The 21,442-nt window shown below is 44.2% G+C and overlaps 1 protein-coding gene across 4 annotated transcripts in view; it reads right to left on the reverse strand.

Annotated features, from left to right (window-relative positions):
* Positions 1 to 17,618: 17,618 nt before the first annotated feature.
* Positions 17,619 to 21,442, reverse strand: part of Sv2b (synaptic vesicle glycoprotein 2B) — a 190,296-nt gene continuing 186,472 nt past the window's right edge. For all 4 annotated transcript variants that reach the window (XM_076545192.1, XM_015996650.3, XM_006970049.4 and 1 more), the window contains one exon: positions 17,619 to 20,632. In XM_076545192.1, the coding sequence (XP_076401307.1) occupies positions 20,449 to 20,632 (184 nt within the window). In that variant the 3' untranslated portion in view covers positions 17,619 to 20,448. The remainder of the gene's footprint in view (positions 20,633 to 21,442) is intronic.

Consider the following 21,442-nt stretch of genomic DNA (forward strand, 5'->3'; position numbering starts at 1 on the left):
TTAAAAATTCCTTAATACAAATAAATGAATAAATAAATAAACCCAGTGATATGCACTGTAATCTCATTGCTATGAGGGTGGAGACAGGTGGGTCCCTGAGGCTCACTGGCCAGCCAGCCTATCCTATTTGTCAAGCTTCAGGTCAATAAAGAAAAGTTGTCTCAAACAATAATAATAATAACAGTAAAAATGAATGGCCCCTACAAGCAACACCCATAGCTGCCCTATGACCTCGGCATATACGCATTTGCCTGTACATACATGCTCAGGCAAGCATACTTACATGTCTGTGGCATCTGATCTCTCATAAGCAGTTTTTACAGCTCTCTAACTTCCAACACATGGGGAAATATTTTCCTGTGTGTTTTTTTTTTTTTGTAGACTGTCTTTGTTTTCAGAAGTGAAAAGGACCTCTAAATGGTGCTAGTTTATAGCACAAAAGTATACCTTTAATTTAGCTGGCCATTTGAAAAAGTGGCTTGTACTTGGCTTCTTGGAATCAAGCAGACAGTGTTAATAAAGCTAACAGACTATATGAAATGATTTACAGAAACAACATATAATTTTCTAGCCATTACTTTTATGGGAAAATAGCTTATCTAAACTGCCATGTAGGGAATGTTTCTTTATGTACCTTCTAATTTCCTGGTGGAAACTAAATCTTTTCAATGGTGGATCGTAACAGCTCTGTATGCTGGTGTCCCTGAAAAGCTTTCATTTGTTATCCTTTTATTTATTTATTTTTTGTGGTTCAGTGGCTGCTGGATTTAATGTGAGTGTGACACCTGATGCTGTTCTCTAGAGAGGCATAGACTTGGGTGGGGCATAGTCACCTAGCAGGGGTTCCCTTAGGGTTTTTCTTCCCTACTTCTCCCAGAAGTTCAGCTCTAATAGAAGCCTCTAGTTAATTCCATTACCTTCAATAGTCCCCTGAGGTAGAAATGTACTCACACCTAATCCAGTCAGATTCCTGATGTTCATGCTGAAGATTTGTTTTGACCCCAAGAGGGATCTCCAGTTCCCAACTGTGAGCAAACTAGGCAGCCAACATCATCAACTATGCTGTCATTAAGTCTGTGTGCCGGCTGTCTCTCCCATAGCGTTTGAGAAGGTCCTTGGTTTTGAACACCACACTTCAAATGAAATCAGCTGCTTTGGAAAGAGAGTCGGAGCATCTATCTGCTTTGTGGACAGCTTCACAAACTCTCTACAACATAGCTCTGGAGAGGAGCTGAGAATATTATCAGCTTCTCCCTGCTCTAGAATGCTTGGTGAGAAGGATACTACAGATTGGGGTCTTTGTGCCTTGCCTGCTGAAACAGAACCATGGCTTACAGGCTGGAATAAAGGGTGTATAGGAGGCTCTGATATCCTCAACCCACCCTAGTCCACAGTGCAGGCTAAACAGAAGGGATCCTCTGACTGGCACTAAACAAGATGAAGAATGCTAGTGTCTGCTCCTCCCAGGAGAAAGGCCTCTGACTGGCAGCAAAGAGACAGCGACTCCTGGGTTCTTGGCTGCAACTTTCAGAAGTGGAGTGAATTTGTTCGGCAGATGTGCTGAGGAAGAGCACCAACTTCACAGGAAGGGAACAAGCAAATGTACCCCCTTTTCCTGTTCAATGCCCATAGAGTCTCTTGAGTAGGTCTACACACTTGCTGTTGGCCATCAAGAACTCTTCCACTGGCTTCCAGGAGGATTTCCCCTTGGTGAGTGAGTTTTCTCCCTAGAGTTCCGTGTGAGCACCAGAAGTCGATCTCCAGTCCCCAGCCCTGCATAAATAATGTTTGCAATCCATGAACGTATAAACATGACCAGTAAAAGAATGAAAGGGTTTTTTACTCCAGACCTGTTCATGTATAGATGTAGAAACCGAGGCCCAAAGTCATTATTAGTTCAAAGCTACCCCATTAGTTAGCAGTAGGGCCTAGACTCATATTGATTTATAATTCAAATGTGTGTCCTTTTCCTTACCTCACCCTTCATCATCGGCTGCTACATCCAATTTCTGCAGATGTCTTAACCCTTTTCCTGGCTCTAAGTCCTGTTCTAGTACTACCATGCCTCTCCTGTTGTGTGGGAACTTGCCTTGGAGGGTTCCTACTAAGTTTCTGTTAGCTCTCACTCTGGAGCACCATGTTCCCATCCCACAGAAAGCAATATCAGTCCTCACTATACTCAGTGGATTGAAAGGCACTAAAGTTAGTTAATTTCTATCCCCCAAGAAAAAATCTGTTGCTTCTCATGGGTGAAGGCAGATGTGATCATTATAAAGAATGCCCATAGCGCAAAGGATTTTTAGCATGGTGGAAATGGCCCTGTGGTTCCCTAATGATGGATATGTGTCACTGTACATTAGTGGAAATCCATAGACTGCCCAACGCCAAGAGCCACATAGATGCAAACTGTGGTCTTGGGGTGTCAATAATGTGTCACTGTAAGTTCACCAATGTGTCACTCTAGGGGAGACTGTTTCTGTGGAGTACATGTGGGGAAATCTCTATAGCTTCCTCTCAATTTTCCTAAAGTTGCCTGCCCCTAAAATTAAGTCTTAAAACCATAGAGTGTCTTCCTCAAAGCCCAGGGAAGATGCTTTAAATGTATTTGGGCTGGAATAAAAAAGCCCATTAAATGCCATGTTAAAATGCATGACATTCCTGTCAGTTATTTTTCCCCTTCCTGTGACCAAATACCTGACAGCTTAAGGAGGCAGGATTAACAGCTTATGTCTGGATGAGCTAGTTTTGGGGTTTGTTCACCTTCCCCAGATCAGGAAACAGGGCTGGGCCAAAAACAGCTGGCTTGTTCACCTAAGGCCTAGCCACCAGTGTCCCACCTCCTCCAGCTGGGCCCCACCTCATAGAGGTTTCACAACCTCACTGGGAACTAGTATTCAAACATGTGATCCCATGGGGGAGAACATTTTCCATGCAAAGCATGGTACCTACTACAATAGCGAAAATATACAGAGCAGCAATACCAAGCCTTGGCGAGGACATAAAGATAACCATTGCTACAACTACTCCGGAAACTTATTTGGTGGTCTGTTAAACTTTAGTGTATGCTAATTCTAAACTCCAGCAGTTTCACTCTGAGTTAAGGACCCCACTGAGATGTAGATGCACATTCAACAGAACTATAAGAGTGTCCATAGCAACAATACTGGAAAAGGCTAAAAGTTGAAAATGACACAAAAGGGGGGGGGAGATGCTCTTCTAGAGAAGCCCAAAGAATAAAACCATTTCTTAGAGAATCTGGACATTTTGGTATAAAGATGTAGTGGCTTGAAGATGCATATCTTTACTTCTGACAACATATGTGGCAATATTATAATTTAAGTCCATTGCTCTGCAGGAAGTTGCAGTAGTTTTCAGGGTGTTTATTAAGGAACTCTCAGTGTGAAGGCCTAGACTTGACTTTACAGGCTCCATTTCAGGGAAAGGGCCACCATCTCAGACCACCTGCTGTACTCAGTTCCAGGAAGGACCTCAGGAACGTGCCATGACAACTTGAACAGATACAGGGCAGTATCCTCCTACAGACATCCTGTCTGTGGTTTATGGCCCTTGAAGATATCTAGATTATCCTGTTGATCAGTCCAGATAATCCTGTTCAGCAGGTTGTGATTCCCTGCCCAAAGTCTAACCCAATGGTTTCAAATGTGGTTTTGCGCCCAAAGTCTAGACCAATAGTTTCCAAAAATCACCTTGCCCCATGTCCCTTCTACCCAATCCCAAGTTGCCAATTCCCAGCTTGTGGTTTTTCCCTATAAAAACTCTCTACACCTGGGCTCATGGCCGCCACCACATTTCCTTCCATCTGCCATGTGGTGGCCCAGGTTGAACCTGAATAAAAGGACTGTTGTGTGCTTGCATCGGAAACCAGCTCCTTGGTGGTCTCTGGAGGTTTCAAGAAACAGGTACGACATCAGGTACATCACTTTGGAGGGAAAGGAAACAGAAGTGGGCAGAGAAAGGGAGCATTGGGCTAGACTGCAGTCACATGGCCTATGCTGATTCTGTAAGGAGTTCTGAGCCTAGGGTGAGAGCCCAGGCTGTCTTGTTTCTGGTGTCCACAGTGCTGGATGTGCCCGCCCCAACAGAGATGTGGGCAATACAGTTCTCCTCAGCCAGAGGAGCAGAGGAATTTCTCCTTTGATGTGAAGAGGGAATCCAGATGAGACAAAACAACAACATGTGAAAACACAATGAATATATTGAGGTAAATTCACTCAAGGAAAAACAATGAAGTCATAAGAATAATGAAACCCCCGAAGGAGACATACTGATGAGGATACAGAGCATATGGAAAAATTTCAAACATACAAATTTCAAAAACAGCCATGGCAGAGCTGAGGAGGATGGCTGCTACTCTGGTAGGCGTGGACAGGAACCTAGAGAAAGCTGCTGATGGATGAGCTCTGGGGATGCAGGGTGATGAAAAGTCGGGGAATTGTATGTGTGACTTGTGAACTTTTCTGAATGGATTTTTTTCTCCAATTAAACCTTTTTTAAGTAGAAAATAGAAGAAGATGACTCAGTTGAGTTGGGAAAGAAGGAACAAAAGGGGAAGTAATGAATTAAAAAATAATAATAAGCCTATAAGTAGTACAATTAATAAATTGTTTAGATGTTATGGGATAAGGGCCAGAACTTTCAGTTACTTCTTTTCTCTCCTTTGCCAGGTTTCACCTGTTCTAGGCCAGTGCTGGAAGAGAAAGGAGAATATAAAACAAGAAAAAAGTAAGAGTAGTTCATGGAGGTCCTAAATCTCTCAAAAAACCCTGTGGGGCCCAAGTGGACCTGGAGGGGATGTGGCAGGTTTAGCCTTCCAGAAAGAGGAAGAGACAATGATAAAGGGAACCGTCCCTCTGTCCGTTCATCTGCCCTACTTCAACAAGGAGACTCCCACTGAAGAGATGGCCTATTTCTGTGGCCCAGTGGCCCCTACAGTGCCCACTAAATGAAACACCACTGAGAGCAGGTCCTGGCTTTCTTTAGAATAGTCCCATTCAGTCATGGCGCCTTTAATCTTTCTTGACTAAAGATAACTCTGCTTTGTTGGACAAAATCGCATCTGGAGTACAGCATCTTCCCAGAGAATGGGCCCAGATGGTAGAGGTATTTAAGGAAATACAGTTTTCCAAATTGGGAATTTGTAACCCCCTCTGATTTCATTTATATGATTTGCCAAGCCCCTCCCCGTGCTGTGGCCTTTACAGGCTGTTCAAGTGGCAAGGGAATTATGTGATGTAGTCATAGTAACCTTGAAAGTCACTCTGACACACACACACACACACACACACACACACACACACACACACACACACACACACACAAGCTTCACCCACCAGCCACAACTCCAATAATGACTTCCATACTTCACGTGAGCTTAAAATAACAGACACTAAAGTTGTATGAACGCCTACATGTTGTGTTCTTGTCACTATGTCTAATTAGTACTCACATCAAAGGTAGAATCCATAAATGGGTGGCAGGTTGTTTGCAGCTGAAGACTTCCTTTGGGTTGAGTATGAGGAATTCATACAATTCCCCTCTGTGCTAAAACGAAAACTCGAAGTTGAAGGTGGCCTTAAAGATGTGCACTCGCCTGTTTTCACTTTCCTTGCAGTAATAATTATTCTTGGCGAATCATGTTGGCTTTTAAGGCAAGTAATTAGTGCTTTCAACACAGTAATTGAATTTCCTGGCAGTGAATACCTGCATTCTATGATCCGGGTCCCCATTATTTGACCAGGAGCTGAATTTCAATAAGAGGAGATAAGAATCCCCCTGAATGTGCTGGTTGGGCCATACCTGAATTAGAGAGGAGAGTTTCCAGGAGATGGCTCTGGGGAAGCAAGCATGGCCAGATCCACATTCAGGGGCCCAGAGACTGGGCCAGATTAGAAATACTTATCTGAAGAAAAGAGGAAGGCCAGTGAGATGGCTCAGGGGGAAAGACAGCTGAAGCCAAGCCTGATGACCTGAGTTCAATCCCAAGAGCCTGCATGGTGGGAGGAGAGAATGATTCCAGCAAGCTGTCTTCTGATGATCACACACACATCCCCACAGCATGAGCACCACAGCATGAGCATGCACATACACACATACACACACACACACACACACACACACACACACACACACACATTAAATATAAGATAATGTGAAAGACAAGAGGAGTCTGATCAGCAGTGTAAGACTTGAAAGTCCAAACCTGTTTCACATAGCATCACCTCTAAAGAGCAGACTAGCTCCTGGAGAAGGAGGTTCAGGGAGATCAGTGCTCCAGGCCCTGGCCACCCTCCGTGGAGAAAGCACTGGTTACATTGGTCCTGTGTGCTCACTATCTGTCTCTGTAGTGGCACATTCAAGATGGCCCCCAAGGACCTCTCCTCACTCTCTTGGTCTCTTGTTTTTCCAGCTGGTGTTACCCCAAGGAGAGCCTGAGGTGAATGTTTTCCTCTAGAAAGACGATCCAGGGATCAGGGCATACAAAAGCTGGGAAAGAAAGCCACTATCGGCACACACCAGTGCTATCTAGGCGGCCCTTGCTCTAGACATCATCGTGAACCCTGTCACTAAATGACCTGTCTGAGGTAAGAAGGAGGGAGGCATGTATTCACCAGCTTTTGGCCTCTGGTGGTTCACTCAATCCTACACCTAAGGCCTTTAACGACTCTCCATTTTATATGTGTGTGTGTGTGTGTGTATGTGTGTGTATGTCTGTGTGTGTGTGTGTGTGTGTGTGTGTGTGTGTGTGTGTGTGTGTATGGTGAGTGTCTGTGTGTGTTCAAGGGCAGCAGGAAACAAGAAAACTTCACTGCAAGCAGCTTGTCGAGCCTGTGTGGCTGACGACCACAGCAGCCACCATGTAAACAGAAGCAGGGCCAGGAGGAACTCTGGTGACACAAAAGATGTAGCCAATGCATCCACCGAAGTCACCCACAACTAGGGGGGTAGGAGATGCAGGCCTGAGTGCAGTCACTTCTTAGGGCTATAGCAGTGGATGGACTACCTGTTTCCGACGCCAGGATGCAAGTCCCCTCTCCAGCGTCTTTTCCAGGCGTTGTACTCTGATGGTTTTCCTGCACTTGAAACGCTGCCTGTCTCTGGACTCACCCTCTGCCCCTGACCTGTTGCTAGGAATGGTGCTGTGCCAGGCCCAGGACTGTGGCTCACATGCTGGGCCTTTTCGTTTCCCCTGTATGAAGAACCGGGATCTCCAAACACTTTCTCTCTGTATTTCTAGACTCCCTTGTGGTGACCTGTTTCTTGCTTCCGTGTGAACCACCTGCTGCCCCCTCCTGACTTGGCCTTGTTCCAAGCTCTCACCCTCTTGCCTTCTGTCTCCTTCTGTCCCCGTGATCTCAGTCACTCTTCTCTCTCTCTTCTCTTTAGCATCTTCCTTTTTGGCCTGGTTTCCTGGGGGGAAATCCTATATGCAGTGTAAATTAGATCTGAGAACTTGATGAAAATACATTATTGATTTCAGAAGCAAGATTATGCAAATTGCTGGTAGTCTATTCTTCTCACTGGAGTTTCTTTGACAAAATTAGGAACCAGAAGTTCTTTAACACAAGGCTTTTTCTTTTAAAGAGTAAATATGTAAGGACCAATCTGTGAAGACCTGTAGTTCTGAGCCACCGATTGATGCCTCAAGGAAACTTCAATGCCCAGAACTTTGGAGACAAAGTAACTTACTGAATTTTGTTCATTTCCTCCTCATCTCATTTTCCATGTAAGACACTTCATTTTCCTCCACTCACTTCATGTGACATATAACCTGTAACTATTCAGCATATGTCTGTAGGTCTCCTATACACTGAGCCACACTCAGTCTTCTCTTGTGTTCAGAGTGTCCTCCACACTGGTACTGACAATGCAGATGCCACTCAACTCTGAATGGGGTTACACTCCAACAGAAATGCAGTGGAAAAGGCAATGAAGGGCTGGCGAGACGACTCAGCAGGCAAAAGTGCTTGGTGCAGACAGGACACGTGAGTTCAGTCCCCAAATGCACATAAAGGCAGAGTTGCCATCTGACCTCCATGCACATGCTGCGGCATATATACACCCGCATTCACACACATGCATGCACGCACACACATGCATGCACACACACAGAGAGAGAGAGAGAGAGAGAGAGAGAGAGAGAGAGAGAGAGAGAGAGAGAGCACATTTAAGGCACCTCACTTCAGCTAGTGGTTGACAAGGACTTACAGCTTACAGTCAATGCCCCACAAAACAAGAATTTAATCATACCACATACCATCAGCCAGGAAAAGGCTGAAATTCAAATTTTAAAGAATGGTTATTACTGAATATATATTATTTTGCTCCTTCATACACTAAAAAGGAATTGTAAGTCAAATTAGTATAAGTCAGGAAATATGTCTGTCTAGGACTTCAATGTCATTAAGAGTCACATGGTAGTCAACATACCTATCTAAAGATTCAAATGTAGCATCCACATATAAGAGAGAACATGCAATATTTGTCTGTCTGGGTCTTGGTTACCTTACCGAAAATGATTATTTCCAGATCCATCCATTTACTCACAAACCCATAATTTTGCTTTTTATTGACAACTGAGTAATATTATTGTGTAAAGTACCACATTTTCATTATCCATTCATCTGTTGATGAACATCTAGGATATTTCCATTTCCTGGCTATTGTGAATAGAGCAGCAATGAACATGGATGAGCAAGTATTTTTGTTGTGGGATGTGGACTTCTTTGGGTATATCCATGAGAATGGTATAGCTAGATCAAAGATCTATTTTTGGTTTGGGGGGAGCTTCCACACCAGTTTCCATGGGGGCCACACTGGTTAGCACCCCCACCAAGAAGCTTCTTTTTGCAGTAAAAGGAAATGAATACAGACACCCACAAATGATCAATACATAGAAAATAGGTTATTGCAGAGCATTTCAGCTCTAAATGAGACATCAGTATCACACTTCTTCCCTGGATGGGTCATCACAGAGGAGGGGCTGGAAAGACCGTAAGAGTCAGGGGCAGTGGACATCTGCAGTAGAACAGTGTTTCTTGGACATAATGGGTACATTGCACACATAAACACACAGCAGCTGTGACTACATAAACAAGACCTGCGCAAAATCAAGCCAGCCAAAATCCCAGCATGGACGGGACAGAAACTCATGATGTCCCACCCTTAGCTGAGGAGCTACTGACAATTGGTGGCTTCGCGGAGAGGGAAAATAAGTTTCATTTGGGGATGCAGGCCCTGATAAGCTATCCACGCTTCAGTAGATGCCTCTACACCCTTGCACACACCAGCAGCATTTAGCAGACTTGGTGGGTCTTTAAAAAATAATCACATCACTGGTGAGAGTAAAATGTAGGAGAGGAGGGATGGGTGAGGAAGGAGAGGGAGGGCATGGGGATATATTTGACCAAAATACATTATATACAAGCATGAAATTCTCAAACAATAAAAAAAATAATTTCGAGAGTCACATAGTTGTTCTGTATTAGTTAGGGTTTCTATTGCTGCAATGAATCACTATGACCAAGAAGCAAGTTGCAGAGGAAAAGGTTTATTTGGCTTACACTGACAGTGTTCACCACTGAAGGAAGTCAGGACAGGAACTACTCAACAGGCTGCTTACTGACTTGCTTCTCATGGCTTGCTCAGCCTGCTTTTTCATAGAAGCCAGGACTACCAGCCCAGGGATGGCACCCCCCACCAAGGGCTAGGCCTTCCCCCATTGATCACTAATTGAGAAAACACTTCACAGCTGGATCTCATGGAGGCATTTCCTCAACTGAGGCTTCTTCCTCTCAGGTGACTCCAGCTTGTGTCAAGTTGACACACAAAAGCAGCCAGGACAGCGACCCTGAGTGTTTTCCTCAGGCCCTTGGGCCAGCTTTGGGTCCTCTCATCAGAGCACACCCTCGAGTCCTTTCCCATTTTCACCGCTGCTTAGACTGCTGCCTCAGAGTTGGCAGCACACCGGCAGCCTCCTCTCTCATGAGGAAAGGCCTCGCTGAGTGGATCCTGGGAGGCCCAGCAACTGATCTAAGGCTGTATTATCTTTCCCGCCCTTCTTCGCCCATGCACTGTGCCCATCTTTGATCTCTCTTCCGAAAGCCAACAGAGTCCTGCTACACCAGCTACTGTCAGGAAGGCCTTCTAGGAAACACAAGAGGACTAGAATGGCAGAAACTTCCAAGTCCCTTCACCCATCTTCCTGTAAACACCGTGGCTTCTTCAGTGCCCTTGTTCTCCCACTATACCCTAAGACACTTTCCTATGTGTTTAGGTCTGCAGAGAATTACTTATGTGGATGGATGAAACTTGAGTTTCAAGAAATGCAGATTCAAGGGCTGACAAAAGGCTTCTTCAATATTCATTGGCCATCAGATGAGAACAAATCTCAGAAAGCTCTCCTCTGTCTCTCTCTCTCTCTCTCTCTCTCTCTTTCTCTCTCTCTCTCTCTCTCTCTCTCCATCTTCTCTAGGACTTCCCTCTTTCAGCCACCATGTTGTTGGTACCCCAGTTAAGGTCTTCCTTCAAAGCTGAGCTCAATTTTCTCTGTGGCCTTTTCCTGTAAATTAATCCCCGAACCCATGTTTCCTTTAACAAAACATGAGCCACCTGCTGCTGCTAACTCGCTCCCTCCGCTGGGGAGCAATAAGCAAAGCAGATCTTTAGATATGTCACCATGCCACACAGCCAATAATGGCATGTGCTCTTCCTTGCGTCCAATCAAGATTCTCGGCTGTGTTCCCATGTGCATGCATTCCCGGGTAGGCATTGTTCTCTCCTTGGAGAGTCAGAACTTGTAGTCATTTCCACCAGCCCTTTTATGGCTTAACCCTGTCTATGTTAAATATGAAGCAAATGAGACCCGGCCACCAGCCCAAGACCTCAAAGCCTTTCTCTAGATTACACAAGCACACCTAAGGGCGCCAGGGCTCCCACATGGAACGTACATGATGCTAACTTTACACGACTCAGTTGCGCTGTGGGGAAAACGGCCATTTCCATGACCTCAGCTACATCAGTGGCTATCTGGTTCTTAATACAGCTAATGTCAAGAGCCTCCTCCCATATACGGAAGAGTTCAGGCTTTGAGGAGAGGTCTTCTTGATTAAACACATTATCCTCATGAATATCCAGGAATACCCGGAGGTTTTTGTTATAAGAAACTAACCAAGGACAGGAAAGAGCGAAGAGCTGATGTACCTGAGTTCAAACTCAGCTGTCTCCTAGGATGGTGCAGGGTATGACATCCACACCAGCGTTGAACAAGTGTTACTGATTTACAATTTCTCTAGGAACAAGAAAATTTCCTTATTTCAGACCTGAGCACATAACGAGTCTGAGGGAACTCCAGGGTCCTTCAGAAAATGTCTTCTGGAATCATCTCTACATTCAAATACATCCTAAACAACAGAATAGGAAATAAGTATTTCCCCAAAGCAGTCTTTTCCACTGGCTAGAGACTGGATGGCATGGGTAAGCAACCCTGGAGAAGCTGCCTTGCATGTTCCAGGTGGCTACTGCCCTCTAGTGTTGGTTTAGGAATAAAGCAGCAAGCATCCTCAGACTGAAGTTTTTAATTAGTGTGCCTGGGCAGCCTTGGCAAGTAGCTTGGGGAATGCTGCCAGGAAGGTTACCTCAGTGGAGTTGACTCATCATGCCTCTAAAGTCTCCAGTCATCTCGTTCACACAGTGCTCCCATACTGCCATACCAGTTTTCAAAGAGCCAGGTCCCTCCTCTGGATCCCCAGTTCTCTCCACTACCTAGTAATTAAACCTTAAAGCTCAAGAAAACAAGGGGCTGGAGAGATGGATCAGAGCTTAAAAGCACTGCTTGCACCTCCATAGAACCCAGGTTCAATACCCACCACCACCTGCATGGTGCCTAACTACCATCTATAACCCCTTTTCCAGGGTATCCAACACCCTCTTCTGGCCTCTGCAGGCACCAGGCATGCATGTGGTGCAGACATACATACAGGCAAAACACCCGTACACATAAAATAAAAATACACAAAACTAAAATAAAACTTAAAAAAGAAAAAGTCCCAGCAAACAGACTTGAGACACCCAACCAGCAGCCAATGCTGCAGTTTCACTGTGTTAGGTTGGAACCAACCCAGGAATTGAACCATCCCGAGGTTTGAACGCCTTCAGTCCCCAACATTCAACCAGAGTCTCTCCATCATTTATGGTCATCCACTATGTACCAAACAAGTCACAAGGTGTAGGAGGGGGAGAGTCCTTTTATGCCACGGTCTTGTGTCATATCTACATTTAAGATGGCTACTAATACAGAAAACAGCAGCCAGGTGGCCCAGAAACACTGGTGGCTGATAGCCAGTGTCCACTCAGGCCTCTCTTGGAGATCACTGGGTTGTTGTACTGTTTTACAAGCCAGGTGCGGGTGAGAACGCCGATCTTGTCCTTTCTTTATTCCCCTCGTTTCAAATTTTTCTTAATTTTATCATGTTTCTAAAAATTCTTCATTTTATTTTTATTTGTAATGTATTTCGATCATATCCATCACTCATTCCCCCTTTAACTCCTCCCCAGACCTCAGTATCCCCCTCCCAACTTCACATCATCAACTTCTCTAATAACCCACTAAGTTGAACCAGCCTTAGGCTTACCCATGTGGGCATAGGTGTGAGACCATCTCCTGGAGCATGGGCAACACCCATGGGGCCACAGCCCTGGAGGGGGGTGGGGAGGTGGGGGGGGAACGACTGACTCTCCCTCCCACAGCATCCATCAACTGAATTTGTGATAATAATAGGGATTTTATTGAAAATAGATTTTTTTTTCATACTGGGAACTGAACCCAGGGCTTTGTGAACACCAGAGGCAAGAGCTCAAGCCCAAGTCATGGTGAACTGGGTAGGTGGCCCCTTTGCCCATTGCTTGCAGACTTCTTCACGGCTGTGTGCCACTCCGTTGGCTGCGGTACTCCAGGGCTGGTCATTGTGACACTAGACGAAAACAGAGCTGACTTTTAATTATCTTGTCTTAAAAGTGTTTTACAGAAAGGTGGCGGGCTTCCCAAGAAACGTGATCACCCCTCTTTGGTGTGGGTGAGTCCGCGCCATCGGCACCAGTGGTGTTACAAATGTCTTCTCTGGGTGCAGTCATGAGAAAGGAGAAAAGGATGGAGGTGGAAGACAGAGAGGAACATGGAATACCCGCGATAATAAAGCCCAAGGAAGGACTAACAAGGAGGGAAAAATGGAAGCAGCCGCGGGCAGGCAAGGAATGGGTGTGGCGAAGGCAGCATGAGATGGAAACGCCTAAGAACGAAGAACAAGGATACGTATGTATGAAGATTCCATGAAGAAACTCTTTACTTTGTGTGGGGACCTTAAACGGTAATTTTTTTAAATCCTCCCCGGGTGTTTTCTTTCCCTACAAACTATTCTTCGCACTTCCCTAGACAGAGTATTATAGATTCCCAAGTACCCGAAGATCCCGCCTCTGTTAACACTGCTCCTGGGCACCGCTGGGCCAGAAGCCTCTTGCTGGGGCAGGCAACCTCCTCGGCAGTTCACATCCACAATGCCAGAGGTACATCTCACCTACTGAAAGACCCCGGAGAGGCGCTTGAGCAGCGATTGCGGGGGAAACCACTTTGCGGACATTCCGAGACCAGAAATAGTCACAGCTATGGTTCTGATGAGGTTTCTCCCCGTTCTACTCATGTTGGAGCCTAGTTCCCAACACAGTGGTGCTGAAAATTGGTAGGGCCTTGGAGTATAGTAGGGGGTAGGAGGAAATGGCTGGATCACAATTCACCCTCGTGAAGGAATTAATGTTGATCTCTCAGAGTAGGTTAGATCTGATGGGACTGGATTAGGCCCAAAGACAACACGTTATTGTAAAAGTGAGCCTGGCCCTTTCCTCAACATCTCTCTTCCTCACCCAACCTGTGACCTCTCTCTCTTATCATGAGATGTCACCCGCCATGTTGTGACGTAGCCAAGGAGTCCTTGACAGACACTAGCACCATGTTGCTTAAACTTTACAACCACGGAAGTCATGAGCCTTATTAACCTCTTTTCATTGTACATGACCCAGCATCAAGAAAGCATTCTGTTATAGAAACACACAATGGAGGGAGACAGTCATCCAGATGTACTTGTCCTCTCTCAGACACTGGCACTTTCCTAAGACTATCTCCCACCAAAGAATAAAATCTGTTGGACCTTCAGATTTTCTTACCAGAACCCAAAACTTTCCACATTTAGAACATGACTTTGGAACCGGGAAAAGGCAAAAAGTCACAAGCATGCATTACTGCGAGCTATAAGCCATTCAACTCTGAGTCCTTTCTAATACCTTAATCTGTTTAACCCACCAAGAACAACACAAAAGGACATTTCTAGTCTATTGAAGTTGGAGACCTCCAGGATTCATCTGTGCCATATTTTCATGTGGAAAATAACCTTAAGTAGCTCCACTATGAAGTCTAAAATGCACTTACCACTCAGGTTGCTGTTTGACCTATTTGAAATGAAGCATACTCTGAAAATCTGCATAAGCTATCTGATAAATATTTCAAATTTTAAAATATCTTTTCCTGTTCCTATGTAAAAATAGCCTAAATTAAAACTGACTAATCTGTGGCATGTGTATTAGGCAAAAAATGTATATTAGGCAAAAAAAAAATGTGTGTGTCTGGTATGGGTGTGGTTTTTGTGAGACATTTTTCCTGTTTTTATGTCTTAAGTACCTACTTTGCACTTTCCCAAAATATAATTTTTAAATGTTGGGCTTCCTTTCAAACCATCTATTAATCTCCCAGGATAAGCATACACATATTTAGAGTTACCTACACAACATGCTTTCTCTGGCTTACTAGTCACAGCTGAGCAACATACTACAAAAATCCTTGGAAAATCACGAGCTATAATAACATCGCATCTCCACTGTCCAATGTGAAAAATGAGGGTTGCTTTCAAAGCGAGCCTTCTTAAAACCACGAGTACAAGGCCAGTAACACATCACCTGCTTTCTAATGAAAGCATTCTCATTTTCAGTACTCTAGAGATTAGTAGAATTTGGTTGGCAATGCTTCAGAAGAAGGATTTTAACCAATAAGACTCATTTCTAATCATTCATCAATGGCTCAAAATTTTTTCTACTCATTCTTAAATAGGTCCTTTGTGATATAATGTCCTTGGAAAGCCTTTTTTATTTATTTACCTTTAAACCAACAAGTCCAAATTACATATATTTATGGTGTACAACATAGTTTGATATATAGATCTGTGCTGCATGAAGATGGACTACATAGACAATTATGGTCCTCTAAGATTGGGTTGCCTAGTAACTCTGTACCCAGTTTTGTTTGTGCGGGCACACACTTTGATGTTTGCACAACTTCAGAATTGCCTAACATTCATTTCTCAGAAAGCACCTGCTTCCCTGGTTAAGCACATGCTTAAGTACACATTGTCAGGTGGCTAACTCAAGCTATTTACCTCTACACAGTTACCTTTTTTTTCCTTTTGATGTAATAAAATGCTATTTTGTAGGCTTTTCGTTCAGATTCTGCTGACATCATCACAAGCCCTGATTTGAAGAAATCTGAACTACTGAGTATGTATATCGTAAGTGAAGGTCAAGGCTGTCATTTTTGAATGGCTTGCTCTCCAAAGTGACAGTAGCTGTGATTTGGTTGACTCCCCTGCCTAAGCGAAATTATCAAAAATGATGACCACATTAACTTTAGGAGAAGACATCTCAATGTGTCTTTATGACCTCTAACATTTTCAAGTCTGTGAAACTCATGATACCAAAGGTAAGTGGGTAGCTAAATGTATATTTAAGGTGAGGTGACAGTGTGTATCACTCTCTATTTATAGGCTATGGGGTGGGTCTGCTAAATAAATTCCCTACCCAACCCATAACTTACAAAAACTAACAACTTCTATTCTTCCACTTAACATCTGTGAACAGCTCTAGTCTGTGTTTCATTCCATTATTAATCTTTGCCCCCATGCCACACAAAAGCCATGCATATAAATTCTTCACTGTGCCTCTGCAAATTAAACAAAATGTGCTTTAAGCTTGCGTGAATTGAAAGGTGCTTTGTGACTGATTTGCAAACGGCTCTGGGCTATGTCCAAAGATGACAGCGCTGCTCACACAGTAGCACAGCATTTTAACTTGGGAAAATCCTCCTAGCATCAATTACCTTACACAGCACAAGAGCAGGGGACTGTTCTGTAAATTGTGTTCCATGGGGTGTACATGGAGAAAGGTGCCCTAACCCTGCCTTATCTCTGAAGGAAAAAAATCTTCCCATCTTTGTCAAGAGTGTCACCAAGCAAGGTCAGCTGATGGTCAGTAGGTTGTATTCCACCCCATTCTGTCATGATCACCAGGTAGGAAAAAGCTTTTAGAATCAGACTGTCATTATAGAGCCCCGGGGGATTCAATACAGCAAACGCATATTTGTCTGCAAAAATCTATAAACACAGCCACCACCACCAGACCAAGTGGAAACAAACAAGGTAGGCACCAGCAATCCCAAGTGAAAGCTACCCCCAACTGAGTTTAGGGAAGAGGCGGAGCTGGACCAACAGACATGGCCTAGAGGCCAATGCCTGAGGGAAACCACAGTCTTTAGGGGTGAAAATGTCATGGCTAACACCATTGAGTCCCTGATGTCTGCCATTAGTCAATACCTTTGAAATGCTGAGAAAAAAAAAAATGTTCTTGCTCCTCATGAGCTCACATGAGATTCTGGTTGGGCTTATACTGGGAATAAAAGAACTCTGCCACCCCACCCCCACCCCAACACATCAAAGTATTTAGCTACAGACAGGTTGTCTGTGCTTCTCTAAATACAGTTGGGAAACAAATAGCCCCCACATCATGTGAAAGTTTACTTAAAATGCCAATTCTCAGGCCCTACCCCATACAGACTAAATCAGTCTTTGGGGATGGGACCAAGCAGTATTTTCAGATTCGTGTTGGTGTATGTGGGGGTACACATGCACATGAGTGTAGAAGCCAGAGGACGACCTCTGGTGTCATTCTTCAAGTACTGTTCACCTTTTCCTTGATGTCGCTTATCAGCCTGGGAGTCCCCAAAGAGACTAGGCTTACTGTCAGTCAATACCAGGGATCCTCCACCTCCCCAGTACTGAGATTATTAGCAAGCACTATGTCCAGCTTAGACAGTCCAGATGATTCTGATGAACAAGAAATTTAAGAAGAATGATTCACTGGTCTGTTTTCTTTTTTGTACCAAGAACTTCACTCTGAAGAAATCATGGTCATGCGCCCACTAAATAAATTTCCCAGCATGCCCTGCAGCAAGGAGATCAATGATGTTCACGTGGAAGTAACTGGAAGGGGCCTCCAGTAGGGCAGGTTTGAAAGAGCATAGTTCAACTGGGAGAGTTAGTTCAGAAAAAGAGACAGCATCATACGAAGCCTTGTTACACAGTCCCAGCACCTCAAGCGGCTGGGCCACATCTTTCAACCTCTCAAAGTCCCCATATGAAAAAATAAGAAAGGTAGAAGAAAGGATTCAGTCGCCTTAGGAATACAGAAGAGACCTAAGTGTCTGAAAATGATCTCTAGCCTCAGTTCTTAGATTCACTTACAGTTATTTTTATTGTTTTTGCCATGAGCCAATAGCCAGGGAATCCAGAGAATGGAGTTACTTTTACACAATCTCAAGCTCATGTGCTACAAATTTCAGAAACAGGACACCTCTTTCACTAATTGGTTTTAATAGAACAAAAGATCAAAAATCAGCATCAGGAGATAACACAAAGCAGTTGGGACTGTTGAAAGTAACAACTCCCAAACTGACCATCTTAAAATACATCATGAACTGTGAAGAGCCTTGTTCAGTGAGGGAACGGCTCTTCCCTTTCACCCTCTACGGATGCCATTAGGAGTCTCTCGGGGTAAAACAAGAGATGGATGGCTAATAATGTTGTACATTATCCCCCAGTGACCTACCACAGAGACTATTTTTAAAGACACATTCATCTCATCAGGAGTGACAGCAGCTATGAAGTGGCCAGGTACCATGGCCAGATAATCCTTCATGAGAGAGGCTGCAGACCATGCTACATCTTTCACATGGCCTATGTGACATATGGGATGGGAATTGCCCTTGGTTGGTTAGGTAGTTGGTTTAAGGATCCATAAATGTAATATAGAAGACAGAGCTTAAAAACTAAGTGGAGTTAACCTACAAATGGCTGCAGCCACTCAAAAATTAATCAGATTTTAAGTTTACAAGATCCATCTGGCTGGAAACGTAGATTCTGTCTTGAACGTTTTTTTTTTTTTTAAATGGTAGCTGCTCACTGAGGTGTATTATCCCATTAAAGAATACTGTTATGAGGGATACGTAACCACAGATTTACACAATTCTCTCATGATCCTAGCCAGTGCATTCCATATCACGAGAAAATGGGAAAGAATATTACAGCTATATTACAGAAAGTCTCTCGTTATCAACAGTGTTGTTAGTGCCTATAAAACACCAAGAGAAGCATTAATACATTCTGTATATTTATATATATTTATATTTGTGGGGAATCAGGGTGTCACATCAGAGCTGATGTGGCATCTTCCTTCCTTATACAGAAAGTAAGGGAGGTATAAAGAGGTGGGGACCAGAGAAGCCGAGTAAACATGTTAGCCAGACTTGAAGATGGGAAGGAAGGTCTCAAAAACAAAATCACTTTCCCCCTGCTAATTTATACTCCAGAGGATTATAGAAAGATGGCTTGAACTGTCATGGGATCTATGCAGTCCCACAAAACTGAGAAAACACTCAACATAGCCATTAGTCCCATTTAGATTTGGAGAGGTTTCTAATAGGCAAAGTTTAGCACTTTACAGCTCCTGGGTGTGCTGCAAATAAAGTGAGAGCAAACTAGTTCTTATAGACTGATGCTCCCCTGGCCCAGGCAAATGCAGCTCAGGTGACAGGAACTCCTCGCTCCCAGTCTCTACCATTGTTAGATAGTCCTGATGAAAAAAAGCTGCTCTTTCAGCATCAAGACCTCAGACGATGGCAGACACCGGCCAGAGCAGTCTGTCCTGAGGTCCTCTCCCCGCCCACTTCTACATTCACGTCCCAAGCCAGGTCTCAGGAAAGATTCCTTAGAGCACTGAAGAAATGCGTGTATTTAACACCCCTCACTTCCTAACTTCCGTGCTAAGGGCCTGTTTCAAAATCTCTGAACCAGGACATGGAGCACAGATTTCTCGTAGGTCCTGCACATCATCACCAAGATCATAATAAAAGTGCAGTGCGCACTTTCCTGCTAAATCCAACAGGAAGAGCTCACCCTTTGAAGACCTTTTCCCCAACCTTAGTCAGTTACCTGTGTTGGTTTTGGTCTCTGTAAAAAGAGTGCCAGCAGCCATAGAACACTTGGTCAGTTGCTTCTAGGTAAACAGCCGAGTCAAATGGCCCATGGATTTGAGCTTCACAAGTGACCCACATAGGAGAGAAAAGTATCTGCCTCACTAAACTGAAAAGTTCCAAGGTGACGGAAACTGCTCACGGCTTGCTTAGTGCATTCTCTCAACAGTAGCTAGATGGCTGTATTGAAATTGTGCTCAAATGTCATCTGGTTGCACCAAGTTTCCTGGGGCCTTGAATGGCGAATCCTCCCCAAATGTGGCTAAAACGCTGGCAATATTAGCAGCGACCATTTGTGGAAATAAAACCTCAAAACTGTTATATACAAACTTAGTTTACAGAATACCCATCCTTAGGTGTCTCTGACTAGAGCAAAATCATAATAAATGTCATTCTTAATGCACCGCCTCTTCATCGTCCAAAGTTGAGGATGCTTGGGAAGAAAAGTCAGTCCATACAGAATCTGCTTAAATATTTGGCTTTCCTATATCAGAATATCTTCAATACTACTGTGCCAATTTTCAAATGGAAAATATGATAGGTGATACTTTCAAGTGCAAATGTATATCCTGTTCTCCTAGCCCAGTATTCATGTGATGACCCCAACTCCCAACCAAGGCAATTTGCTAAATCACTGGACTCACAGGAGCTAGACGGAGGAGCTTAAGTGTTTCTTGTCCTCATCTTCAGTGTGAAATGCAAATAATTCCTTGCACCTCATTTAGAGAAACACATACTCCTTGCTCATTGTATGTGTTTACTGGAAGGTCCTGCCCCTCCTTGCCTTGGATGGAGAGACCTGAAGCTAAGCACACAGCTCTGGGATCGGAAGGGTGGCTCAAGGCACCCCCAGTCAACCACCTGAGTTACAAATGTATTGACAACTGAAGTAGGTCCTAAACTAGTGATCACAAAAGTCCATTTCTCCTCCTGCGCTGTCCACGGTGTCCCATGGACAGTAAGAGGTGGGAGGCATGGCTGTGCTGCAGTGTCCTGGAGAAGATCTTCCCATCATTCTCTCGGTGGGTTTTTCACATCAGGACCTGCTCCCGGGTCTCTGGCAGTCGAAGGGCAATCAGGCCACCTCCAACCAGAGACGCAGCAGCCAGAAGGATGGGGACCACTTTGGTTATCCCAACAAAAGAAGCAAAGATAGTGTTTCCCAGGATGGCGCCAAATCTGCACAATCCATTGAGGATGCCAAAGGCTGTGGCCCTGCAGAGGAAGAGCACAGGAAAGGATTCTGAAGTTCTGGGTCACACTAGGTTCTTACCTTGTTGTAAGAGGAGGAGGTGTGGGAGTGAATGAACTTTTTACCTATATATAGAAACAACGTTTTTATTCAGCCAACATCGGAAATACTGAAAAACATAAAGATGTAAGGACATCTAGACTAATGACCATTATTAACGTTTTGGAGTATTGTCTTCAAGCTTCTTTATGTTCCCAAGCATATCCCTTATTACAATAGTTACAAGTAGTACTTGCTTACAGAAAAATATCAAAAAATAAAGCTGCATGCAAAATAAAGCGTAAGTGCACCCCTTTCATAACACTCTTTTGGGACAAAAACTGCTGCTAGCCAGCCCTGAAAAGCAGGTCCCCAAGTGTAAAACTACATTTCCCAGAGTCCCTGGGGCTGGCTGTGTGGGCATGACTTAGTTTAGGCCAGTGAGCCAAGAGTGCATACAGCAGCTGCTGAGAAATTTCCTGAAAGAGTTTTTGAATGGGCTTTTGCTCTCTCTTCCTTTACTTTTCCGCCCCTTGTCTTACTTCCTGCAACAGAGATGGTCCGTGGTGGAGTACAGGCGAGGGATAGTGAAAACACAGGAGCCGAAGCCATCTGCTCAAGCTGCTAGTGAAGACGATATGCAAAGCCTAATCCCTCGTGCTGTTTGGACTTTGTCTTTCATGACAAACCAAGTACTGGTGACTATCTATCCCTCGATCAAATTTCAGTGGTAACCCTCAGGAACCACACAGCCTATCCTGACCCCAGCTGTATACAACAGCAGTTATCAACCT

Source organism: Peromyscus maniculatus, chromosome 1, assembly GCF_049852395.1.
Source record: "Peromyscus maniculatus bairdii isolate BWxNUB_F1_BW_parent chromosome 1, HU_Pman_BW_mat_3.1, whole genome shotgun sequence".
NCBI classification, from domain to species: domain Eukaryota; kingdom Metazoa; phylum Chordata; class Mammalia; order Rodentia; family Cricetidae; genus Peromyscus; species Peromyscus maniculatus.